This window comes from Myxocyprinus asiaticus, chromosome 30 (genome assembly GCF_019703515.2).
Source record: "Myxocyprinus asiaticus isolate MX2 ecotype Aquarium Trade chromosome 30, UBuf_Myxa_2, whole genome shotgun sequence".
NCBI lineage: Eukaryota > Metazoa > Chordata > Actinopteri > Cypriniformes > Catostomidae > Myxocyprinus > Myxocyprinus asiaticus.
The window spans coordinates 3,961,665-3,989,471 of NC_059373.1; the positions used below are offsets into that span (position 1 = coordinate 3,961,665).

At 36.2% G+C, this 27,807-nt stretch overlaps 1 protein-coding gene across 4 annotated transcripts; it reads left to right on the forward strand.

Moving 5' to 3' along the window:
- Positions 1 to 1,524: 1,524 nt before the first annotated feature.
- hsf1 (heat shock transcription factor 1) lies at positions 1,525 to 27,807 on the forward strand. Of its 4 annotated transcripts, none has more exons than XM_051663465.1 (14): positions 1,525 to 1,684; positions 2,730 to 2,838; positions 3,975 to 4,111; positions 5,772 to 5,896; positions 8,973 to 9,048; positions 9,565 to 9,626; positions 9,877 to 9,964; positions 10,080 to 10,213; positions 10,576 to 10,809; positions 17,593 to 17,670; positions 20,876 to 20,981; positions 21,569 to 21,616; positions 24,606 to 24,672; positions 26,568 to 27,807. In XM_051663465.1, exons 2-14 carry the CDS (start codon positions 2,808 to 2,810, stop codon positions 26,765 to 26,767), a joined length of 1,386 nt encoding a protein of 461 aa, XP_051519425.1. In that variant the 5' UTR covers positions 1,525 to 1,684; positions 2,730 to 2,807; the 3' UTR covers positions 26,768 to 27,807. The 4 variants fall into 4 exon arrangements, 3 of the variants coding, with proteins under 3 accessions (XP_051519425.1, XP_051519424.1, XP_051519423.1); XR_007893889.1 differs by lacking the exon at positions 1,525 to 1,684 and adding an exon at positions 1,709 to 2,339 and having other exon boundaries at positions 21,441 to 21,616; positions 26,568 to 26,601; XM_051663463.1 differs by lacking the exon at positions 1,525 to 1,684 and adding an exon at positions 1,711 to 2,339.

Here is a 27,807-nt window from a genome sequence, read left to right on the forward strand (position 1 = left end):
TACCCGAATTTTCCACTTCTTAATAAGTGATGGAACAGTACTGACTGGCATTTTTATATCCTTTTCCATCTTTATAAAGTTTCATTACCTTGTTACGCAGGTCTTTTGACAGTTCTTTTCTGCTCCCCATGTCTCAGTATCTAGCCTGCTCAGTGCATCCACGTGAGAGCTAACAAACTCACTGACTATTTATACACAGACACTAATTGCAATTTAAAAAGCCACAGGTGTGGGAAATTAAACTTTAATTGCCATTTAAACCTGTGTGTGTCACCTTGTGTGTCTGTAACAAGGCCAAACATTCAAGGGTATGTAAACTTTTGATCAGGGCCATTTGGGTGATTTCTTTTATCATTATGATTTAAAAAGGAGCCAAACAACTATGTGATGATAAATGGCTTTATATGATCACTATCCTTAAATAAAAGACAGTTTTATTGCATGATCAGTCATATTTTCAAAATCAGTGCCAAAATGTCACAATTTCTGCCAGGGTATGCAAACTTTTGAGCACAACTGTACATAAAGTGTGTGACCTCTTTTCGATGAAATTTTGCCACTTTCATCATCTTCAGCGGACGTTTGACTCCACTGAAATACTTTCTTGTGACGCTCCACACTTGGTAGGTGGTGAGAAGGCACCATAAACTGTATTGCCAACCAGTAATAAACATCACAAGAAGAAGAAACACAAAACGTTGAACTGAAGGTCCTGTCACAATACCCACACTTGCAGTCTTGGCCACTTGAGTGCATGTGCACACGACAGGAAGTAAGTGTTCAATACTCTCCCATGTCTAAAACATGCCAAAGCTCAGTGCACTTAACCTGCACTAAATCCTCACTAGTGCGAATACCGCTTCGAAGCAGTCTTTCATGCTAAGTGCATCCCAGAGTTCATCACGATCAGGGGCCACACCCCGCCTACCCGAGCGATCCGTGTATTTTCATCATGATGACATCAAGGGAAGCTTTTCAACATAAGTTATTTATTATAATCTGGGCCTGGGAAGTTCAGCGAGTAAAAAAATTGACTACCACCCCTGGAGTTGTGAGTTTGAATCCAGGGTGTGCTGAGTGACTCCAGCCAAGTCTCCTAAGCAACCAAATTGGCTCAGTTGACAATCCAAAGCATATCATTTAAATGGTTTGTATTAGTAGCTATTAATGGATCACACAGGTTTATAGAATAATTTTTTTATTACATTTTATGCAGTGTATTGCGAAACAAAGTAGAAAGAAATTGCTTATATTTCATATTTTACAGCAATTATGGACAACGCAGTTTTACAATAAAAAAAATTTATATTGAAAATCAAAATGAGTAAAAATAATTAACTTTTAAAATAATTTTCACACACACAAAAAAAAATAAAAAATTATAAAAAAATGTATTTACATATTTTGCAGCACAATACACTTCCAACAACCAGTATTTAATAAATGAAAATATTGGTACAATTTTCAGTTATTTATTATTTTAAGTAGGCTATAACCGTCACCGCTGCCAAAAATAATCAGTCTTCAGATGAGTGAAAAGACAAAAACAGCTGTCACAACCAGCACCAACATCTTTAAGCCTGTGAGTGTGCCAATGTGCCATCAAAGGTCATACACACACTCGCATTCTTGACGTGTACTTGCACACTAGTGGCCAAACACCGGAAATACAAAAGACAAGTGGGTAAGTAGTCAAGACTAAAACCGCAAGTGGGGGTATTGGGACAGGACCGCTAACGGCAATGGCGTTGATGTCGGAGTTGTTGTTGTGTTCAGTCGATAGCAATATTGCATTGCTGTAGAAATCTTCCAAATTTTATTATTTTGAATATATTAAAACACAACAAAAAGCCAAAAGGTTTGATTACACTTAATGTGTTTGGTGTTTAAAGCCGTTTTAATTTATATGAACTATTTTGAGAGATCCGTCGCAGTGACGTCATCAGAGCGCGGCGACCCACTACGCTGCTTGTTTTTCTACGCACTTGTCGCGATGTGAGATTTAATGGAAATTTCCACTCGATCGATATCGTAAAAAACAAGTTTTATTTAAAATATCGCTCTTTGAACGGTACCCGGATCGTCAGAGGAGATAAACGGAATCATAGTCGTGTTTTTGAACGGAATAATCCGTGTTTGTACAGAGTGTGTCATTCTGATCCTGGTTACAGAGAGTTTGTTTATCATCGGATATAGTCGATAAATCATCTGTAATGGAGTATCACAGTGTCGGGCCCGGAGGAGTGGTGGTCACCGGTAATAATGTACCTGCGTTTCTCACTAAACTCTGGACGCTGGTGGAAGATCCGGACACGGATCCGTTAATCTGCTGGAGTCCTGTGAGTTCAGAGTCTGGGTTTGGGTTTAACGTGGTTTGGGGGTGGGTGGGTGTGTGTGAAACATCATTAGATCATAGATTAATTTGTACTGTGGCAGTTGAGGCCTAAACTGATGTGTCCCTAAATAAAGTGAATGGCCCTAAATCTGGATCACAGTAGATCTGTATTGATCAACAGAGCCTCATCATGACTTTGCAGAAGACTAATGTATAGATGCTTGCCTACATATTAATGATACCCTTTTTTAAGAATGAAATGTGTTTACAACTGGATTCCTTGGAGCCAATTTTCCAATAAACTGATTATAAATGCAGTTAATCTCTATTAAGCATAATACAAGTGTTTATCAGTGTGTTTGCTTGCCAAACTCTCTTTTTTTTTTTTTTTTAGAATGGCAACAGCTTCCATGTGTTCGACCAGGGCAAGTTTTCCAAAGAGGTTCTTCCAAAATACTTCAAGCACAATAACATGACCAGTTTTGTTCGACAGCTCAATATGTGTAAGTTGAAGAACCGAATCAGTTTCCATTTAATCATCTGCATTTTGACCTTGTGTGTCAATTTAAAAAAGTTACTCAGAGGTCCTTAAAGGGACAAAAAATATCCGTGTCAAAAAACTGCCATGATAATTTATATATTTATATTATTTTCCACTTTCAGTGAGTTAGTTTTTTTAATCAACATCAGTCCTGATCATAACTACCAAATATTAATTCATTTTCAGGATTTTAACCCTTCAAATGCCAGTTTGTTTACATAATGCCACTGTTGTTTTTTTACACACCCACACATACACACACCCCCACACAAATTTCTCAATGCACACATACCAAACACACTCTGACATCCATACCAACACACCCACACAGTTTTAGCTGCATCATTTATTCAACTGGCCTGCAGTGCTCTATAATACAGCAAACAGAAAATAGGAAAAAAGTATGTATTTGCTCCATAGGCTAAACATGAGAAAAATTGCACCATCTGGTGGAAAATATTACAAATGTACATTTTGAAGCCAGGGCTCCAGAATGAAAGCATAATATCATAGAATTCATGATTTTATTCTTTAATGACACTGGGATCAAATATTGCAGTTTTAATGGGTTTCAATGGGGACATTTTTGTCCTGAAGGTCCCGAGTGTAACTATTTTGTGTACACAGTGTATTATAAGAACTGAGGTTGAAATATCAAAATTTCCCCAAAAATACTCACCTTTGGCAAAATTTATGCCATTGGCATTAACACAGTCAAAATGATTGAAAAAACTAAAATTAAAAAGACAAAAATGTCCCGAAGGTCGCACAAGGGCTAAGAGGTATAATTTAATCATTTTATGACCGCGCCAGATGATGTCATGAAGGTATATCTGGTGTATGTTGTACATTCTTGATAATGTTTATAATACATGTTTAGATTCAACAAAGAAATAAACATTTTCAGAAGTTTTTGATATTGTTTTGTCCAATAACCTAAAATCTTGGAAGCAAATTTTATCTTTATGTATTAGCTGTTGTATTGTCTGTATACATAAAACTTGCATACTTGGATGCAGGGACCAGTTAACATTATGAAATCTATTAACACTGTGCTTATGTACAAATATAATATATAAATATAAATCCCCCTCATAGATGGTTTCCGTAAAGTTGTCCATATCGAGCAGGGAGGACTGGTAAAACCGGAGCAAGATGACACGGAATTCCAGCATCCGTATTTCATCCGCGGTCAGGAGCACCTGCTGGAGAATATTAAGAGGAAGGTCACAACAGTAAGTGGAAAACAGTCACCTCTCATTTGCCGAATAAATGTCATCTGCCTATTCGAAACATCTGAATATATCAATTGGGTGTTCGTGATAATCAGAACCATAAAGGAATAGTTCACCCAAAAATGAAAATTCCATCATTATTCACTTACCCTGAAGCCATCCGAGATGTGTATGGCTGACTGTCTTAAGTAGAACACAAATTAAAATTTTTAGAAAAATGTTGAAGCTGTGTAGGTCCTTATAATGTAAGTAAATGGGTGCCATCAGGCGGCTGGCTTTTTGCCATCCAAAAGTTTTATTTAAGCGCATAAAAGTAATCCACACGGCTTCAGTCGATCAGTTAATGTCTTCTGAAGCAAAGCGATAGGTTGGTGTAAGAAACAAATTGATAATTAAAATGTTTTTAACTTTAAATCATAGCTTCCGGCCAGTGCTGGGATGCTGTTTGAAATTAACTAAGTCTTGCGTGACGTTCGTTCCTCTGTTGTATACAAAGCGACTTCTCTGACTTTTCACATGAGCGCACCATTGTGCTTACGTAACTGATGCATCGAATGCTGGCAATTAAAGTATTATGTTCTTACACAGTGAAAAATTTAATAACGTGGCATTATTAATGATCCCTCCTTTCATACTGGGCACTAGAAATGGCTTTCCAGCATTAAATGTTGTGAAATATGTTTAGCAGAACTCAGTAAGGGTTTAGGTGTGTAAATAACTTAAACAGAACAGAATGAACTTACTGCTGATGGAGTTTTTTTTCTAAGATATGCATTATATTGATGGACTTGTTGGATATATTAGTAATTTGTTGGCTTTGATAAACCTTATATTAAAAGTGATTTGGGAAATTTTGTTTTAAATAATGTAAGTCATGCTTAAAATTTGTATACACAAACTATGTTATATAGCGTCTTTAAAGGTAACTTCTCAAGGTGCTTTACATAGGAAAAACTAAGTTACATAAAAAAAAAAAAAGAATATTTTTTGTCTAAACATGGAGATAAAAAGAATATTAACTATAAAATGCAATGCAAAAATAAAACAATTAAGTAAAAGCTTTTCTGAAATCATAACATTTATTATTTGATTTAAATATACTAAGAATAGATGCCTCTCTGATATCATGTGGTGGCAAGTTCCACTTCTTTTTGGAGTAAAATCTGCAGTTCAGACATTTCCATTGGAAATTTGTGCATGTGCACATTCAGTGTGGGTGATAAATAACCAAATCGAGTAACCCTGATGATTTTTTTGTGTGTGTTTCTACGGTCTGCATTTGCTCTGCGGAGTTTCCATGGCCCTATTTGGTTCCTGGTGTCCCTCTTTCCTATTGGCTCAATAACAGCTTGAGATAATCTGAGGTTTGAGCATGAGCCAGCTGGAGTCGTTGGATTAGAAGATGAGGTCGTGGGGCACATAATCTGGCATTGTGCTGATGCTCAAGCACCGCCACTTTCCACCTCTCAGATTTATAGTCTTTCCTCTGCGGCTTTGTCCAACTGTCCAGCTCGGACAGAAATCAAACCATTAGCACATGCTTTCCACTTCGTGACGGTTCAAAAACAGGTCACGTCAGACTTCACTCACCTGTCCAATTACACACACACTATTCTGTTCATCTCAAAATCTTTGAAGATTTCATTGTGTCCATCCGCAGGTGTCTAATATTAAACACGAGGACCTGAAGTTCAGCTCGGACGACGTGTCTAAAATGATCACAGATGTGCAGCTCATGAAGGGCAAGCAGGAGTCCATGGATTCCAAAATCGGCAGCCTCAAACAGTGAGTCACACACCCTGAAATAAGACTTTTTTAGATTGGATCACCATGACCAAAACTCAATAATCTGAAACACTGAGCAAGAAAATAATGAAAAATGCATTACTCTTAATAACTAAACAGGAAGAGGAAGTGGAAGTCATCTGTGTTATTTTCTTGAGAATTGTATGCCAAATGTGAACTAAAGCTACACAACACTCTTTTAGCTTTTTAAGCAGACAATATGATGGAAAGCAGAAGTTTTCTTGCTCTTTTCAAATAAGAATGTATTGTGCAATGTAGACATGTTCCACCATTCACAACACAAATCTCCCTCCCTGTCCAACCAGAACATTCTAGGTCATTCCTACAATTCAGTGCCTTGTAAGTCCCCCATACAACTTATAAAAGAAGGTTTCATTTAAATCGATTACAATTTTAATAGGCATGTTAAAAAGAATAAAGACTGTTTATAATGTTTCACATTGCTGTGGGCCTAAAATAACTGAAATCATTTACATTTATTGTGTTTGTGTCATTTTCTCATGTCCCCAGAGCTGCACGTCAAACAACTTTGACAGAAATAAATGCTAAATCGTCAGTGAAACGAACACTTATTTTATGCAATATTTATTCAAATTTGCATAAACTTGAAAAGAAAAAACCTTGAAAAGAGAAAGTGTAGACTCCACTGACAAATCTATTGATAGATTTTGGAACTGACACAAGGGAAAGTTAACACTTCTGTTAATCAGCCAAGCAAAATGTTTTTTGGCCGATGCTGAAATCGTAAAAGGGCCAATTATCGGTCGATTAGTCGGTCCGGCCGAGACATCGGTCGATTAGTCGGCTCGGTCGATTAGTCGGCCCGTCCGAGACGTCGGCCGATTAGTCGGCCCGGCCGATTAGTCGGCCCTGGCCGAGACGTCGGCCGATTACTATTGCTATGGTGTTTTGAGTGTCTTTAGTTCATTGCTAGAGTATTCTGTGTGGGTGTTAAGTGGTTGCTCACTGGTCCATTTCTAAAGAGCTCACCTCCAGGTCTCTATTGACTGCTCAGTGTAAGTCTATGGGATGTTTTGCTATATTTGACTAAATCTAATGTATGTCTGATGTAACCATTGCCTTTGCGTCCCATTGGTTGTGTTTTTGTTTTTTAGTTTAGTTCATTTCTGGTGTTACATAGGTTGAAATCAATATCAGTTGAAAGTGGAATGGTTAAGAGGTGAATGTATGCTAATCTCTAGTCTTTGTGTGTCTACGAATCAGCGATGGCTTGTTAATGCACCTTTTAACCCAGTTAGTCATCGGTCAAAAGCAGACGGTCTTGCAGCTGCTCTGAGCTTGTTTGGAGGCATTTTATCCATTGCCAAAACACACACACACTCACTGTCACAGCTGGACGGGGCTCTTGAGTTTGTCAAGGGTCAGCTGGTAGACACACAGGCATAGCATTGCTGATGATGTCATCATATAAACCACGCCCTTTCATTGTCTTGGATTTACAAGAACTGGTGCAAAGATTACACTTTATAGAACTGTATAAAAACACAGTCCTTTCAAAGACTTGCTAATTACTTTCACTTGATTGTTGAATATTAGAACATTATTAGTTATAAATAGCTTGCAGTGCAACTCAGTAAAACTTTAGAATATGATTTAAGAGAACATGAAATGGCATTTTCAGAAAGAAACTTGATTGAAGACAGGACTTGAATTGATCCTGATAGGCTTTGATGTTGTTGTTTAATATTATTTTTCCCCACCCATTTGGCCTTTTTGATGAAAGACTATGAAAACAAACTTTATGCCTTTAGAAGAACTTGCACTAATTAATTGTGCACAATAAAATCAGGCACATATATTAAGAAAATAAATAGGATCTCATGTTTGATTTCATGTTGTATTTAACCATTTTAGTATCTTAGAATGTAAAGTTTTGAAGCACTTCGAGGCCAGTTTGTGTGTCTCTGAATAGACATTTGGGAGAGGTCTGATCCCCCTGCTCACAGGAATCCACACCTGCCCCAATAAACCCCCACCCCATCTGCTGAGGGGTGAGAGCCGGGGGCAGGTCACATGGCCGGAGGAGGGAACTCTTAAAGAGACTCTTCCTGCACGCTGCTGTTTTACAGACAAACTGCTGGGTTACAGTGCCATCGAGTCATCTCATAACCTCCATGAGTGCAGATAAAGAGTGCAGTCCTCCGGGAGTGTTTGAAACACCGATGAGAGTGTGATTTCATCCGTGTGACTATCACTGAGAGGTCGGGCACAATCAGCACTTCACAAGGCACAGTTGCACACCTGTGCCAGCTATTGCAATCCAAACAAGTAGAATTTCCTATGACAATACTTCTTAGCAAGTCATTGTAACGCACGCTAAGTGGCTTACTGCTTTTTATTAAATGGCTTCACCAATAATTTGACCAAAAAAACAAAAAACAAAAACAATGATACCAATTCTCAATATATTATAATGTGTAACTTATTTAATAAAATGTATTTATTTTTTTGTTTAAATTTGCAGTATATTTATACCATTATAATGTATTTGTATTAAAAATATTACATTTGTATATTTATATTTATTGTATGTATTTATAGATTTATAATCGTAATTTATTTATTGAATATATTTAATTTATATATTTTTTTTATATGCAAATAATTGATTAAATTTAATATATAAGAATGTTTACAGTATGAATTTATAGTATTTTTTACATAAATATATGTATTAAATTATGTATTTTCTATATTTACTGTAAAGATTTATACATTTAAATTTTTGTAATGAAATGGATGTATTAGATATTAATTGTTTATATTTAATCTATATTTACAACATGAATATACTGGTTTGTTCAGTCAGATTTTAGAGCCAGGACTTTCCATTTTCTAGTCATTATTTACAGTACAAGTTTGAGAAATACAACAGAGGTTTATGGGTGGAATAAATCTTATTTAGTTTTTTTTTTTTTAATTCCCATGCATATAGACGATTATAAGATTTCAGTCCTCAAACTGACACTACCAAAAGAAAGCATTGCATGAAGTTTTAAATTGTATCTTCTTGTTCTCTGTCTGTCTCTCGCAGTGAAAATGAAGCTCTCTGGAGGGAAGTGGCCACAATGAGACAGAAACACGCCCAACAGCAGAAAGTCGTCAATAAGGTTAAAATCTCCTTCCTTTATTGTTCAAAAAGGCAGCTTTGACTTTTTTTGTTATAAAGTACTTAACTCTTTTTCCTTTGCAGTTACGGACTTTGTGTTAAAGGCATGCTTATCAGTTTAAAATCAACATAAAATGACTTTCGCATACCATTTAACTTCCATAATGTTATGCATTTTTGAGTGAGATAAGATATGCAACAACAACAAAAATGTGGTCTCTATATGACAGTTTGTTGGAAGGGAGGTTTTGAAAAATAAGAGAACTCTGTAATGTCAGCCAAAAATGGAAAGACGTTTCAAATGTGGAGCAAGTTATAATGTTTTGATGAAACATTACATAGAAATGTTTTATATATACAATCACGTATAATATCAACCAGGATTGTATATTAAGTAAATGGGGTCAGTTTTGATTTTATGTGTGTAAACTCTGTTTATGTACCATATGAAGATATTTCCTATAAAATAGCAAAAGAAAACTGTCAGCTAAATGCTTGAAAATGTTTGTTTCCACAGCTAATTCAGTTCCTGATCACATTGGCACGGTCCAACAGAGTCCTCGGAGTGAAACGAAAGATGCAAGTCAACTTTAAATGAATTCAAACTGATCAAAATGTATCAATTTCTGTCACTATCTCACTATTCAACTGTTGCTTTGAGTGCAAAATGTGACAGCCTGCCAACTTTTTCTGTTTTACATCTCTTGCCCCTTTTATCTTGCCTTCTGTTTTTGTTTTGCTCTGGTTTCGTTTGGTTTTGTATTTTTGTTTGGTCTTTTTATTGCATTTTTGTTTGATTTGGTTTGTTTGTTTTTGTTTTTGTTCACAGTCCCCTGATGTTGAATGACAGCAGTTCCACACACTCCATGCCCAAATACTCACGGCAGTACTCACTGGAGTCGTCCCCTGCTATCTCTGTGAGTACTGCCCCCTCAAACTGTGAACTGAATTTCCCAGTGAATCCTAAATTATTTGCATATTTTTGTCTGTACATGGGATGTTGCTAAAGTTGGTGTGTTTTTGCTTTGGTAGCCCTCCAGCACACCTTTCACTGGAACGAGTGTCTTCAACTCGGAGTCACCTGTCAAGACGGGACCGATTATCTCTGACATCACCGAACTGGCACAGTCTAACCCCGTGGCCACTGAGGAGTGGATTGAGGATAGGCACGTTTTGAAGCATTTACATTTTTTCACTAATGTCCACTTATAATGGGAGTCAAGGTTTCTTGCACCAAAAACATAAACTAAAAAATGAAATTACAAAAATTTCATTTTCAAGTCTCTAACTAATGCTTAGAATTAAACTGGCCCTGATTGCTACTGTATCTTTAAGACTTTTTTATGTAAATGTCCTCGTTAGAGTCTGCCTGCATAGTAAATCAAACTCTTATTTCAGATGAGTAAATATGTTTTCCTTTACATGGCCTCTTTTAACATTTACAATTAAAAAAAGAAAATATATAAGCTTCATGAAAGTAATTGTTTTTTGAAGATGATTAGATGTTTTTTTTTTTTTTACATCACAGAACAAGCCCATTGGTCCACATTAAGGAGGAGCCGTCTAGCCCCGCCCACAGCCCTGAGGTGGAGGAGGTGTGTCCTGTTGAAGTGGAAGTCGGGGCGTTGTCAAGCATACCTGCAGACACACCCCTTTCCCCTATAACCTTCATTAACTCAATTCTTCAGGAGAGCGAGCCCGTCACTGCGCCGACTCCGCCCCCCGTCGAACAGAAGTGTTTGAGCGTTGCCTGCTTGGACAAGTGAGTTTAATTCTTACCTGAGCACTAGTGTGATAACTACATCTGAGCAAAACTTCTCCACTGTTTACCACAGATTTTCTGTACCCAGATTAATAACTGCAAATTTTAAAATCCCTTCAACTTAATCATTAGAAACTAGTTTTTACTGTGTGGATCCTTATTATAGGCTGTTTTCACACTTGCTTTCATTGCTTGGTTTGAACCCATGTTCAGTTCCACCACTTTTTCAGTTGCACCATGCCTATTTGGGTCTCTTTTCACATTAAAGCTAGGGATGGGCATTTTCAAATGATTTTGTAGTACAGTACTCTAACCCACAAAAATATGAGTAATAAAGTTAAAAATAACAAGTATGACACATACGTGAAATTTATAATTTGTTTTATTCACAAGCGTTACCAAGAACGGTTTCAAAATAAGCCAACTTCAACAGACTATGCTTTTCTTTTTGGGGAAAAAAATGAAATGAATAAAATGCATTAATAATGTTTTTATATATATATATATATATATATATATATATATATATATATATATATATATACACAGTAATGTGCAAAAGTCTTAGGCACATAAGATGTTTCACAAAAACATTTGTCTTAAGATGGTTATTTATATCTTCTGCTTCAGCGTGTCAATAGGAAATATAAATGTTAGACTCCCAAACATTACTTTTGCAAATAGAAAAGATTAGAATAGAAGAACAGGGAGCCCTGCAACAGATGGCATGGCCCCCACAGAGCCCCCCACTGAACATTGAGTCAGTCTGGGATTACATAAAGAGACAGAAGCAATTGAGACAGCCTAAATAGATAGAAGAACTGTGGTGAATTCTCCAAGAAGCTTTGAACATCCTATCTGCCAACAACCAAGAAAAACTGTGTCCAGGTGTACCTAGGAGAATTGGGGCTGTTTTTAAGGCAAAGGTGGTCACACCGAATATTGATTTAGCTTTTTTATGTTTACTGGACTTTGTTTGACATTAAGTGATAAATGAAAATTATTTATGTCATTATTTTTGAAGACATCCTCACTCTGCAACATTTTTCACAAGTGCCTAAAACTTTTGCACAGTACTATGTGTGTGTGTGTGTGTGTGTGTGTGTGTGTATATATATAAATATATATAAACTCTGAGTCTAAATAAAGGCTATCACATTTTTATCATTTCACATGTTATTATTCAGAAAATGCTGGTGGTGAAAGTTGGCTTTTTATAAAATGCGCTCTGCCCATGTTTAGAGATTTAACGCACATACACATACTGGTCTGAAAAACTTCAGAGCTTCTTGTACCGCTTCACATTTTCTTTCCACCATTAAAGCAGATCCTCGTACGTTGGTAGACATGACTTTAACAAGAACCAAAAATCTAAGTAGAATTCAGTAAGAATCAAAATATGACAAGTATTGCCACACATGACTTCACACTTGGACAAAGATGGCATCATTTCTCCTTCTCTTCCAAAACCTCTGACACGTCCACAGCGCCCCCCAGTGGACTCAAATGCAACTAAGATTTGGGAAGAGATTCAGCATTGCCCATAGCAGGAAAATGCGCAGAGGAAAATCAATTTACAATAATTAAACACATTTTCAAGTAGTGTTTTAATAGTCGACTAGCTGGTCCATGCACTGCACTCAATGCACATTCCTAATTTAAACAGGTTTCATTCTGTATAATTTGTGCCAAAACTGTTGCCATCAGAGACAGGAATCATAAAAGATTTTTGTCATAGGGCAAAACCAACAAAATTTATGCAATTAATCATGCCCCTTGAACATAATAAAGAATTTGTCCTACTATCGGTGCAATTCAAGCAGCCTCTTTTTGTATTGCCTAATCAATACTGTACTTGTCTGCCAATGTACTTTAATTTATAATCTGAATTATTATATTATTTATCTATCTATCTATCTATCTATGTGTGTGTGTGTGTGTGTGTGTGTGTGTGTGTATATATATATATATATATATATACACACACACACACACAATACATGTACACTGGCGGCCAAAAGTTTGGAATAATGTACAGATTTTGCTGTTTCAGAAGGAAATTGGTACTTTAATTCACCAAAGTGTCATTCAACTGATCACAGTGTATAGTCAGGACATTACTGATGTAAAAAACAGCACCATCACTATTTGAAAAAAGTAATTTTTGATCAAATCTTGACAGCAGCCATCACTCCAACACCTTATCCTTGAGTAATCATGCTAAGTTGCTAATTTGGTACTAGAAAATCACTAGCCATTATATCAAACAGCTGAAAGCTATTTGGTTCATTAAATGAAGTTTAACATTGTCTTTGTGTTTGTTTCTGAGTTGCCACAGTATGCAATAAACTGGCATGTCTTAAGGTCAATATTAGTTCAAAAATGGCAAAAAAGAAACAGCTTTCTCTAGAAACTCATCAGTCAATCATTGTTTTGAGGAATGAAGGCTATACAATGCTTGAATACAAAGGTGTACACTACAGTCTTCAAAGACAAAGGACAACTGGCTCTAACAAGGACAGAAAGAGATGTGGAAGGCCAGATGTACAACTAAACAAGAGGATAAGTACATCAGAGTCTCTAGTTTGAGAAATAGACACCTCACATGTCCTCAGCTGACAGCTTCATTGAATTCTACCCGCTCAACACCAGTTTCATGTACAACAGTAAAGAGAAGACTCAGGGGTGCAGGCTTTATGGGAAGAATTGCAAAGAAAAAGCCACTTTTGAAACAAAAAAACAAAAAGAAAAGGTTCAAGTGGGCAAAGAAACACAGACATTGGACAACAGATAATTGGAAAAGAGTGTTATGGATCTTAACCCCATTGAGCTTTTGTGGGATCAGCTAGACTGTAAGGTGCATAAGAAGTGCCCGACAAGACAGCCACATCTATGGCAAGGGTCATAGTGTCGTCTGAAGTCCATCATAATAGACTGAAGTGATGTTTGGCTAGCATCGGCTGCATTTAGTTGTCATCACTCAGAGACACGTAGCAGTGGAGTCCAACACCAGGCAGGAACGTAGCTGGATCTGGCCGGATCTGGTAACCTCGGGATATGAATGACATGGAAACAAATAGAATACTGTTAGTGTAGATGTTATTCAATTTGATGCAGTTATAGATCATGATAGATGTTTCTGGTTCCAGCAGACCTAACTAAAGCAGCCTAATTGTGAGTTGATGGATAAATTAGGTGTATTCCTGGCTAAATAGATGAGTCTTTAGTCTAGACTTAAACTGAATGAGTGTGTCTGCATCCTGAACAGTGTTAAGGAGACTATTCCATAGTTTAGGAGCCAAATAGGAAAAGGATCTACCTCCTTTTGTGGATTTTGATATTCTAGGAACTATTATCAAGCCAGAATTTTGCGATCGTAATGAACGTGATGGAATAGTGTGGTAGAAAGTCACTTAAGTACTGCGGAGCTAGACCATTCAAAGCTTTGTACGTAGTTAACAGAATTTTAAAATGAACACGAAATTTAACAGGTAGCCAATGTAACAACGATAAAATGGGGATAATATGATCATATTTCTTGGTTCTAGTCAGAACTCTGGCAGCTGCATTTTGAACCAATTGACTTCCTGGACATCCTCCCAATAATGCATTACAATAATCTAGTCTTGAGGTCTTGAACACATGAATTCGTTTTTTGGCATCAGCAACGGAGAGCATGTGTCGTAACTTAGCAATATTTCTGAGGTGAAAGAATGCTGTTCTACAAACATTGGAAATTTGAATTTCAAAGGACAGATTTGTTTGAAATATAACACCTAAGTTCTTTGCTGTTGAAGATGATGTAACAGTACATCCATCGAGAGTCAAATTATATTTTCGCGGCTTATTTTTTAGAGGTTTTTGGTCCAGTAATTAGTACCTCTGTTTTGTCGGAATTGAGTAGAAGGACATTTCTGGCCATCCAATCTTTGATTTTATTGATACACTCTGCTAATTTGGAGAATTGTGAATTTTCATTGGGTTTAGAGGAAATATAAAGTTGGGTATCGTCGGCATAGCAGTGGAAATTTATTCCATGATTTCTGATATCTCCCAGGGGAAGCATGTATAAGGAGAAATGCAGAGGCCCTAAAACTGATCTCTGTGGCACTCCATACGTTTGTTTGATTTGACAATTCCTCAAGGAACATCCACATGAACGCATTACTTTTACACGTACCACCTACCAAAAGATTGTTGCAGACCATGTACACCCCTCCATAGCAATGGTATTCCCTGAGGGCAGTGGCCTCTTTCAGCAGGATAATGCACACTGCAAAAATTGTTCAGGAATGGTTTGAGGAACATGACAAAGAGTTCAAGGTGTTGACTTTACGTCCAAATTCCCCAGATCTCAATCCGATTGAGCATCTATGGTATGTGCTGGACCAACAAGTCCGATCTGTGGAAGCTCCACCTCTAAACTTACAGGATTTAAAGGATCTGCTGCTAACGTCTTGGTGCCAGATACCACAGGACACCTTCAGAGGTCTTGTGGAGTCCATACCTTGACGGGTCAGAGCTGGTTTGGCAGCATGAGGGGGACCTACACGATATTAGGCAGGTGGTTTTAGTATTGTGGCTGATCGTTGTATATGCTCATATACTGTATATAATATATGTTTATTTATACTATATATTTATACTATAAATGTATGTTGTGTACTTGCATGCATATATATTATATATTTACAGGGTTCGTACAAGGTGCTTGAAGTACTTAAATTTGGCTTTTTCAAATTTAAGTCCTGGAAAACCCTTGAAAATAGCAATTTTTACCAAGAGGTGCTTAAAAAGTTCTTGAATTATAGAAAATCTTAAAATGCATTGCTTAAATCATTTAATAAATTAAATGTATTTATCTATTTCGGAAAAATTATGACAGACCACTAGACCACTGCTGAAGCAGGCAGCGCATAGACGGCGATGTCACGTGGCACCTGTTACTTTTGGCAGCACTGTTCAGAATGGGCCAGTATTTCAATATTTTGTAAGTTGGAAAGTCAAATTTTTTTGAGAATGACCCATTTGCATTTTGGGTCAGTTCCTCACATAAATCTGTTGTGTGACTTTAGAAAACATGAAACACAGCACACGAGTCATATGGACTACTGTTTACGGACCCAGTTATTCACTTTTGTTGGAAAGCGAAGTGCGTTTTAAGGGCGCATACTACAATTGCACATCAGTTTCGTCATGAATGAACCAAGAATTGTTACTGTGAGAATATGTAGTTAAAGATGCTCATTGTTGTACTTGTAAATAGTAGTGTTTTATAAAAATAAATGAACTGAATGGTTAAAATATTTGTATTTAAATTAACAAAACATAAAAATTTTTGTGACATCTCGAGCATAGTCCTTGAAAACAAATAAAAATGTGCTTGAAAAGTCCTTGAAATTAACTTTGAAGCATCTGTACGAACCCTGTATTTATATATACTGTAAATATACTGTATATACACTCACCGGCCACTTTATTAGGTACACCTGTACATCTACTTATTCATGTGATATCTAATCAGCCAATCATGTGGCAGCAGTGTAATGCATAAAATCATGCAGATATGGGTCAGGAGCTTCAGTTAATGTTCACATCAACCATCAGAATGGGGAAAAAAAATCTGATCTCAGTGATTTCAATTGTGGCATGATTGTAGGTTCCAGATGGGTGGGTTTGAGTATTTCTGTAACTGCTGATCTCCTGGGATTGTCAAATTTCTACGAGTTTGTGTCTTTCGGCATATTGCCCACGCCTACTTGTGAAGATGTGAGCCGCTATGAACAAGCTAATCACATGAATGTTCAACTGACGTCAAGATAAAAAATAAAATAAAAAATGGCTTAAGTTTCAGCTTGTTTCTCCCCAAAACATATCTTATGCCTTCAGAAGACTCGGAATATGACACATCAGTTGCATGAACTTCTTTTATGATACTTTTGGGTGCTTTTTTTAAGATTTAAAGAAAGGCACTATTAAAAACAGACTGATATATGTTCATTAAATCATTGCCTATTGTGCTGCACATAAGAAAGACACATAGTTTTGGAACAACATGTGGGTGAGTAAATTATGACACAATTTTCATTTTTGGGGAATTATTCCTTTAAGTAACTGTTAAGCTGGACTTGTTTCTAGCATTTGGCTGCTTGGATTACTCTGGCAGGCTGGCGTAGCAACTAATACTAGTATTTTTCCAGATATTCATGCGAGCCAGTACATTATTTCATGTGGTAATGCGTCTCATTGGCCATATGGCACTGAATCCTTTTTTTCATATGTAATTAAAGTGCATGCTAATGTGTACTTTTCTCTTGTTCTTTTTTACAAATGAATTAAAGCTTACTTTGACTTGACGGTACTGTCTCCCATGCACAAAATGCCAAAATTACACTTCTAGTGATTGATCTTCACTTGGATTCCTTTGAAGTCTTGATTTAAGACTGGATTAAATAAGGGATCATTAAAAAAAAATAATAATCAAAAGAGTCTTTTTAAAGGGACACATTCATGGTTTGTCCAAGAACATAATAGAGTTTCATTGGGGAAATGTTTTTAATAGTGTAGTTTTACAGTCCAATCCAACACATATAACCACTCAAAACACCTGGACATCAATAAAAACCCATTTCAGAACGATTCAAGACCGATTTGTGATTCAAGTCACTCTGTAATGCCTGTAGTTCCCTCTCCAGCAAATGTCTGCCCCCATTTGTGAATGTGGCAGAGGCCTGTTGATGTGTGTAGCGCCCATAGTGCCATGTTGTGCTTCTGTCTTTTCAGTTATCCTCAGATGTCTGAGATCTCTCGCCTTTTCTCCAGCTTCTCCACCTCGTCTCTCCACCTCAGGCCTCAGTCCGGGTCAGCATTTCAGTCGGCCGAGCTGTCCCCAGAACGCCTGATGCTGTGCTTGATTAACCGCGCTTAGCTCGCGTTCCCGGGGTCTGTGCTGTAGGAGCTCTGGCTGCCACAAATGTTTCCTAGTTTCCCTCATTTTGGTTTGTTGGTTGGTTCAAGTGTGCTGGTGATTTTGCAAATAGGGCGTTCAGGGACTACTGAGCTTTAGTTTAGACACCAGTGTTGGGGAAGCTTCTTAGAAACTGTAGTTTGCAAAATTCTGTAGTTAAACTATAGGCATGCTACTTTACACTCTAATCTCTGTCTTGCCACGCACTTTGCTTTTGAAATTGAAATTGAAACTTTGTATTGCAGCACTTTTCGTTTTACTGTCTCCTTAAGATGAGTCTCTTAAAGGAATAGTTCACCCCAAAATTAAAATTCTCTCATCATTTACTAACCCTTATGCTATCCCGGTTGTGTATGACTTTCGTTCATCTGCTGAACTCCAATGAAGATTTTTAGAAGAATTTCTCAGCTCTTTTGGTCCATACAATGCAAGTGAATGGGTGCCAACATTTTTGAAGCGCTAAAAATCACATAAGTCAGTACTGAACTAATCCATATGACTCCAGTGGTTAAATCAGTGTCTGCAGAAGTGATGTGATAGGTGTGGGTGAGAAACAGATCAATATTTAAGTCCTTTTTTACTATAAATTCTCCTCCCTGCTCAGTCAATCTCCACTTTCACATTCTACTTGTGTTTTTGGCGATTCACATTCTTCATGCATTTGACACCCTACTGAGCAGGGAGGAGAATTTATGGTAAAAACAGACTTAAATATTGATCTGTTTGCACCCACACCTATCATATGTGTTCTGAAGACATGGATTAAAACACTGGGATCTTATGGATTACTTTTATGCTGCCTTTATGTTATTTTTGGGGCAACAATATTTAAAATATTCTTCTAAAAATCTTTGTGTTCTGCTGAAGAAAGAAAATCTTACACATCAGGGATGGCATGAGGGTGAGTAAATGATAGGAGACTTTTCATTTTTGGGTGAACCATCCCTTTAAGTTGTATCCTTCATCATTTTGTAAGTTGTTTTGGATCTGCTAATTGAATAAATCTAAATTTAGTAGTAGTAGTCAGCTACAATAAAGGCTAGTAACAAAAACTAGGTTGCAACATGAAAGCTACTAAAAGGGGCAATATTTTTTTTAATATATAGCACATATGTTATAACATTTATGGATGTTCCTTAAACTTCGGGCACTTTTAGCACTGTGGATTTCTAGAAAGTATGCTCATCTAAAAATATTTTCACACACCAATTTTTTTTTTACAATATCCAACTGTGTATGTACATGCATCATAAGAGATTTATGTCATTTTTGTACTTTTGTCCCCTTTTTTCCCACCACAGTGTCATTTCCAGCACATCTCAAACTCTATTGTGTTTAATAGAATTGTGTATGGAAATGACGCTGAAGGAAATTGCATTTTACATATATATTCAGGAAAATAAATATTGAAATAAAAACAAAATATTGAAATAAAAAGTGTATTTCACTCTTTGTTTAGATAATCATAGTTGCAATAATTTGCATTTTTATAATGCATTTTCATAGTGTAATATTGAAAGTCTGTTTCTGGGACCAGGCTAAAACAGTCAAATCTATACATAAAAGGCATTTGAAAAGTATCAAAAATAAATGATAAAGGCCAGGTAAAAAGTTTCCCATTCAGTTTTAATGTGACCTTAAAATAACAAAAAGAAAAAATGTGAATTCTTTGTTTGAATAAAAATCAACCCCCTGAAACATGAAAGTGCTCGATGTTGATGAAACACCCATAAATGATATGTATAAGTATATAATTAAAGGCACAAAACAATGACGGGTTTTGACCAGATGAACAATCTTAATTAGGGTGATGGCATTAAACTTGAACAGATAACTCTACATTTACAGTAAAAACAGCTAAAAAACAAGAATGCACCATCATTTATAATCTAAATGGGTTTTATAAAATAGAACCACGTTTTGTTATTACCTCAACTTGCTCTCTTGTGTGCACAAACAATGTGACATTAAAGGAATATTCCGGGTTCAATACAAGTTAAGCTCAATCAACAGCATTTGTGGCATTATGTTGATTACCATTACAATGGAAGTCAATGGGGCCAATTTTTGGAAGGTTTAAAGGCAGAAATGTGAGGATTATAATTTTTGAAAATCACTTCCATTAATTCTTCTGTCAAAACTCATGCTATTATTTGAGCTGTAAAGTTGTTTAAATGGACATTTTTACAGTCATTTTAGGGATTGTTGACATTAAATCGTCATGGAAACGAAGCTGTAAAATTGGCTATAACTTTACACAGTGATTTTATCACTTTACCGTCTTATCATCATGTTTACACGCATATTGTTTGTCTTGTGGCTTTACTTTTGAGTATTTTAACATTAAAAACTTGGCACCCATTGTCTTCCACTGTAAGTGTCTCGCTGTAACCTTGATTATTGCTTTTTAAAAAGAAAAGGAGGGACGAGTTGAAATACATTTTTGTGGTAATCAATATCATGCCACAAATTGTCGATTGATCTTGTATTGAACCCGGAATATTCCTTTAAAAACAACGTTGCGTTTGGTTGCATTATATTGTTAATTGTTGGAAAAAGTAGCTTGTAACTGGTATAGCACTATTTCAAGACCAGCAATCCTACTGTCACGCTGCTGAAAAATGTAGTTAAGTTAGTTGCGTCGCTACTTTTAGTTAGTTACTCCCCAACACTGTTAGAAATATAAAAGCATGATCGCAGAACTTTTTCTAAGACGCATGTGTTATCCTCCCTTTCAAACCCCCAAATACCCAATCACCCTTTGACTCCGTTCCCCTTCCACCTCTGATTGGATACTAATGTGAAGAGGTCATCAGCCCCGCCTCCCTCTATGACAATATCATCACAGTTTGGATCTTTCTGGGGACTGGCCTTTCTCCCGTTCTTCACATAGGAGTGTTCAAATGCTTTGTGGTTATGAACTTGCTGTTTTTTATTGGCTGCTTGTTTAAACGATAAATCTTAAACGAGAGTGACAACTGTTTGGTTTATGGCGAGTGGAATTGTCTGGTTTATTTACAGCATATGAGATATGATTTTCTTTCTTTCCTCTCTTTTTTTTTATTTTATTTTTTTTTTATTTTATTTTTTTTTATATAGGACTGAACTGGTTGATCATTTAGAGACCATCGACTACGGACTCGACAACCTTCAGCAAATCCTGAATGCTCAGTCCATAAACTTCGACACCTCGCCCCTTTTTGATGTAAATATCAATTCAGTGTATTTTTGTGTCTTATAAAATTAGAACTAGTTTAGTTTAGTATTTCGAGACTGTACTGTACTGGTAGAGTATATTAGCAATGCCAATGTCATGGGTTTGATTCCTAGGAACACCTACTGATAAAGTGTATACTTTGAACGCACTAAAAGTTGCTTTGCATAAAGTGTCCGTCAAATGCATAAATATAAAAAGACGTGTTTTTGCATTTAAAAAAATCTAGACTAAGCACAACGAAATGGAATATAGGGGCTTCCAGACACATTTTTAAAAGCCCAGGCTTGTCGCCAGCTATCCATAAATAAGATATTACTAAAAGACATGAGATTTTTTTAGCTGAAATGTTACATTTGCAAAATAAAGAAACATGAAATCACCCGTCGCGTCCATTTTATTCCAACCAAGATTAACTGAACGCACATAATGTTGTAATTACTATTTCAGATCTTTTGAAAAAAGAACTTCCCAGGAGGCATTCAAGGCCAGATTTACAAAGCAGATAAGATGCAAACCTTGAAATTAAAATATGTGCTCTCGATAATGATCTTAACTGAGATTGTTGTGTTTCACAGATTTTTACATCATCTTCTGCCGATGTGGATCTGGACACCCTGGCTAGTGTAAGTTTCCCTGTTTGTGTTGTTTCAAAATTTCTTCTTATTCTTATCTTCTTATTAAGACAGTTTTCTTTCAGCTGTAATTTAGTTTGGATAAAATGACAGCGATTCATGTCGTAACATTTAGAAAACAGTGTGTTCTGGGTTCAATACAAGTTAAACTCAGTCGACAGCATTTGTAGCATAATGTTATGGAGCCAGAATGATGTCTAAAATAATATATTCACAAAATACAATTCATAAATGCATAAGTCAGAGCACAAATATTTCCCCAATTGCCCACACAAATACTTCTCACCTAAATCAATTCAAAACATTTTTACAAATACGTATCTATCAAGTTCTGGAATTAATTTGCATCAAAACATTTGTGAATGTTGTTACATTTATTTATGGTTCACTGAATCTGCATTTGCAAATCGTCACGTGTGTGTGTGTGGATCACTTTGGATTTGTGTGTGGCTATTTTGAGACTCTCCTGCTAGGTTTCGATTCACAAAAGCCGTCTCGTTTGGAAGGCTGCATCCTCCGGAGGTCACATTTGTGGGCCGTATACGTCATCGAGGCTGTCTAGTTTCAGAAAAGCGAGTAGGACACTTTGAATGCAGCCTTCGAATGCGACCTTCTTTCACATGAATTCGGAGGATGCATGAGGTGTTTCCTTCGTGGGCACTCACAACCAACAATTCTGTGCTTCAATGGAAATGAACGTCATTTGTCAAAAAAACTAAAAAAAAAGGCGCCAATTTGCCTGAAAATATGATGCAAGTAATATTAATTCCCAAGTTGAAGTACCTCAGTAGATGGGTGCAGAGTATATAATATGTATAATTATATTAATATATAATTACAATTAAGTATTATAGACAAAAATACACCTGTGAAATCTATTTTCTTTTCTCTTTACATCATATTAACTCTCCTAAAATTTACCTCATGCATTCCCTTCCAGAGGGACTTTGTTCCCTTCTCACTCAAAGCACTGGCGCTTGTTAAAGAGAGGAGTGCTGTCTTAGCAACCATGTTACGTCCTGTTTCCGTTTGTCCTATGAAGGCCGTCTTGTTTAAACTAGGCTTTTTACAGGAGGACGCTCGGTATACCTCTGCCTTATTAGGACACATGCTCGCTAGCACGCAGCCTTCGAAACGAGACACAGCTTGTGAATCGAAACCTGGCAGGAGAGTCTCAAAATAGCCACACACAAATCCAAAGTGATCCACACACACACGTGACGATTTGCAAATGTAGATTCAGTGAACCATAAATAAATTCACAACTTTAAACAACATTCACAAATGTTTTGATGCAAATTAATTCAAGAACTTGATAAATTCAAAATGTTTTTACAAATACCTAACTGAGAAATATTTGTGTGGGCAATTGGGAAAAAATTTGTGCTCTGACTTATGTACTTATGAATTGGATTTTGGATTTATGAATCGGATTTTGTGAATGTGAACTGTGCTGTGCATTTCTGAATTGTATTTTGTAAATATATTCTTTTTGATATCATTCTGGCTCTATATAATGTTGATTACCATAAGAAAAAAAATCAAAAAATCAAAAGTGGCCTGGGTAGCTCAGAGAGTATTGACACTGACCACCACCCCTGGAGTCGCGAGTTTGAATCCAGGGTATGCTGAGTGACTCCAGTCAGGTCTCCTAAGCAACCAAATTGGCCCGGTTGCTAGGGATTGCCAGATGGGCTAGTTTGAGTATTTCTGTAACTGCTGATCTCCTGGGATTTTCACACACAACAGTCTCTAGAATTTACTCAGAATGGTGCCAAGAAAACAAAAACATCCAGTGAGTGTCTACAGTAACTCAGATAACCACTCTGTACAATTGTGATGAGAAGAATATAATCTCTGAATGTTATTCTGAGATGTGGGTTAGCGCTGCTTTGGCGGCACGAGGGGGACCTACACAATATTAGGCAGGTGGTTTTAATGTTGTGACTGATTGGTGTGTGTGTGTGTGTGTATGTATATATGTATATATAGCCAGTCCATAAACGTTATAACACAATCTGTTTCAGAAGTATAGCCACAAGATGGAAACATTACAAGTGTTAACATGATTCTAGTGTGATAAAATCACTAATTAACCATATCTGTGTAAAGTTATATCCAATTTGACAATTTTGTTGTCATGACGATGCAATGCTGCAAAGCCCGTAATTATTTTATCACACTAAAATCATGCTAACACATATTGTTTAAGTTTTGTGGCTATTCTTTAAAAAAAGTGTGTATTTTAATGTTTATGGACTGGCTTCATTCACTTCTATTGTAAGTGTTTTACTGTAACTTTTACTGTCATAATTTTTTTTAAATAAACGAAGGACTGGTCAAAATTATTTTATGTGGTAATCAACACTATGCTACAAACACTGTCAATTCAGCTTAACTTGTATTGAACCCAGAACACTGCTCAAAGATTACAGAATTCATGGAATGAATGGCATGCAAAGAGTTTTAAACAAACTTGTCCGATCTGTTCACTAGAAGAATGTGTGACATGGTGCCAAAATAAATGAAAGCATTTAAATATGTAGAAGTAAAACTATTTTATACCAAGGAGAAATGTAGGATAAGTTTTGTCTTGAATTACAACTTTATTTTAATTTATGATAGATATCTTTCTATCTGTTTAATTTTCTCTGAATGCCTTTCTCTCTCATAACCAGAGATATTCTGAGTTTAACTGTGAGCATACTCTCGGAAGTCTTTGGTTATATAATTGTGTGTTGGTAGCTTTGGTTAATGTTCTTAGCTGTTAATATGCAAAGGTTGAGGGTGAATGAACACTCTCTGAAATCACAGTCCTTCTCTGTAACTTCTGTGGCATTTCAGAGGATTCCAAGAGGATTAATGTACTCTTAGTCTTATCAGTGTAATCTTAGTCATCATAGTCATTAATCAAGTATTTCATGATTATACATTTAGATTTATTAATTTAATAAATCAAATATCTGTGGACTCATTACAGATCCAGGACCTACTGTCACCTGAACCAGTCAAAGACACAGAATCTGCTGCGGATACCAGAAATTCAGGTGTTTAGGTTGCTTATAAAGTTCAATTTTGTGTTGACACAAAATAAATAGTTTATTGATAGTTTGCCATGTTAAAGGGATAGTTGTGCATGACTTTCTTCTGCAGAACACAAAGATTTTTAGAAGAATATGTCAGCTCTGTAGCTCCATACAATGCGAGTGAATGGGTACCAAAATTATGAAGCACTAAAAATTGCATAAAGGCAGCATAAAAGTCATCCATAAGACACTAGTGGTTAAATCCATGTCTTCAGAAGTGATATGATAGGTGTGGGTGAGAACCAGATCAATATTTATGTGCTTTTTTTACTATAAATTCTCCTCCCTGCCCAGTAGGGTGGGATATGCACGAAGAATGTGAATTACCAAAAACTAAAGAAAAAGAAAGTGAAAGTGGAGATTGATAGTGTAAATGACTTAAATGAATGGGAAACACACTGACACAGAGCAATTTTATTTTAGATTTGTCGATTACAATAAATAATTTAGCCACAATGCAGAAAAAACACTCACAGAAATTAAGAGGTGGGACTATAAAACTTCCAGAGTGCAAAACATACATAAACAAATATACTTACACAACAATGAATAGGTGAGACTATAATACATAGCAGTGTTTTTTTTTTTTTTAATTTGTCAAATAAAATCAATAAATCAGCCACAATGCAGAACACACACACACACAGAAAAATGAGGAGGTGAGACAATAATACACCCACAGTGCAGAACACGGATACAAACACACACGCACGCACGCACGCACACGTATAAATTGGTGAGAATAATACAGCCAGAAGACAGAACGCAGAACACACATATCAAAGACCAAAAAAACAAAACAACTCTCTGACCCCAATATATATGCTTAGGTGTGTGAGCCGCACCTTTAGACAAAACACTGCATCTTCCTGTTATGGAAACAAAGATACTTAAACTAATTTTTGATATATGAAAGATTATTGGTAACAAAATGCTTATTCTTTATCTTCAATTTTTAAAACCATGGTCAGGTTTAACTGTAAACATAATGTGACATTTTTGCAAAAACTGCCACTTCAAAACAAATGATAGTTTAATACAGATTCAGTGATCCATAAATAAATGTAACAGCATTCACAAATGTTTTGATGTAAATTAATTCAAGATCTTGATAAATAAATTCAAATACCTTTTTTACAAATACCTATGATAATTTGATTATTGTCTATATCCAGATGCATAACTTGTGATAATCTAATCTAAATCTAAAATTTGAAAATATAATATTAAGTTACAGCAGGCAATCATACCACACAGTCTCAGCAGCCATCTACTGGTTATGATTAATGACATGATTTTCAAGTCATGTAATTGTTCTTTTTTTCCAGCAGATGTCAGCAATTTGCCCCCAAAACATGACACATTCTCATAATTGATTCATGTTTAAACTTAATTAAAGTGTATATTTTTACTGAAGTGAAGGTAGAGTAAATGTGCTTATTTGCATATGCAAATGAATGGTGTAATTGAGAAATGTATAGGTAAAATAGATCTAAATATCATAAAATCCCAAAAGAAGCGCATCATTTTATTATTACTTCTGGGAAAAAGAAATGTTATTTCTTAAAAAAAATAAAAAGTTACACCTGCACTGTTTCCGGTCAAAAATGGCCGCGAACAGCCAAGGTGTTTACCTTCATTGAACAGCCCTAGCATGTTCAACCGGACCACGTGTTGGCAATGTGGTGGCCAAGCAATTGCATCTGCGTTCACGTACTTACGTAGAGTATGTTTCCGCCTTAACCAATGGGAAAGTTTGAGGAAAACTGATTATTTTTGCAATTTCATTTGGTGATGCTAGAGGTGCAAAAAAATCACTTCACCTTTTAGTCAAAATATATGTCAATGTTTTTCAGGCAAGCTGCTGGTCCAGTACACGGCTCAGCCCGTGATTCTACCCGACCCCATCACTACTGAGACCACCGGGACAGAACTACCCATTCTTCTGGAGCTGGAGGACAACGACTCCTGTTTTGGGCCAGAACCAGCAGACGACCCGACCATCTCCCTTCTGAACTTCCAGTCCCCTGTACCCGAAGACCCCAAACTATCATAGAGAGAGCAACTTTTATAAAGGGATTTATGTCTGTGTGGGGTTTTTAAAATTTTTGTTCTGCATTTTTATTTTTATTTTTGTCATTTATTTAACATGTCAGGGCTAGACATGTGAATATTACTCTGGTATTTTCCCTTCTCTTTTAGTCTGGTGGAGAAAACAACCTTTTAAGTCTCTAAAAGCAATAGAGAAAATTCAGTATTCATTGAAATGCTGTTATAGAATCGACACATCAAAATAAGATTTCATTTGTTGCAGAGTTTGTAGTTTCTTTGTTATTCAGGCAGTGTGATGGCTCCAAAAACTAAATGTGAACAACATTTAACAGATGACCATTTTTTGTGTGTTGGAATGAATTTGCACCGATGAAATTAGTGATCTCTATGTTAACGTGTTCTCTTGCAGTTCTTCAATGCAAAACTTTAAAAACCTTGTTGATTCAAGTCTGGCTTGTGACACTCACAGTCTTGAGTTTTTCCTTCTGGTGTGGTTGAAAATTAATTATTTAATCCAATACTTCTCGCTTTGACACCCAGTTGTCATCCTGCCGACTACGCCAAATTTGGAATTTCCAAAAGATTTATTTGCAGTATATATTAGAATGGAATGCTGGTTGTATTGTCTCATGGATAGTGAGGTTAAAGCAAAATATAAAAAATGTATATAAATATAGAGAAATAACACTAATTTCTGTATTGATCCATTTAGCTACAGTTTATTCCGATGCCCTCACCTAAACTGCAAAACAAAGTCGATCTCATTGGACTACCATGAAACACAAGCATAACATAAACGGACCTCGCAAATCAACATTTTAAACCTGTCTAGCATCTCACCCACTGTCTTCAAAGCCATAGCTGTTAGTCGTCATATAATGTCTGATGTTGGTTAGTTATGATGGGTTTGCATTGACAATGCCAGTTAAAGGTTCATATGTAGTCTCAGAAAAGATTTTAATGAAACGTACTAAAATCAGTCATCCTCTCTTGCTGTTTATTAAGTACAGCCAAAAAATAAAAAAAAAAAAATAAAAAAAAAAA

Bases quoted from the DNA above. Each gene is read 5' to 3' on its own strand.
- hsf1 (XM_051663463.1), top strand. From the start codon at position 2,214: ATGGAGTATCACAGTGTCGGGCCCGGAGGAGTGGTGGTCACCGGTAAT. The intron at 9,965-10,079 runs GTGAGTACTGCC...TTGCTTTGGTAG, and splicing joins AGTCGTCCCCTGCTATCTCT to CCCTCCAGCACACCTTTCAC. The intron at 24,673-26,567 runs GTGTTTAGGTTG...AATGTTTTTCAG, and splicing joins TGCGGATACCAGAAATTCAG to GCAAGCTGCTGGTCCAGTAC.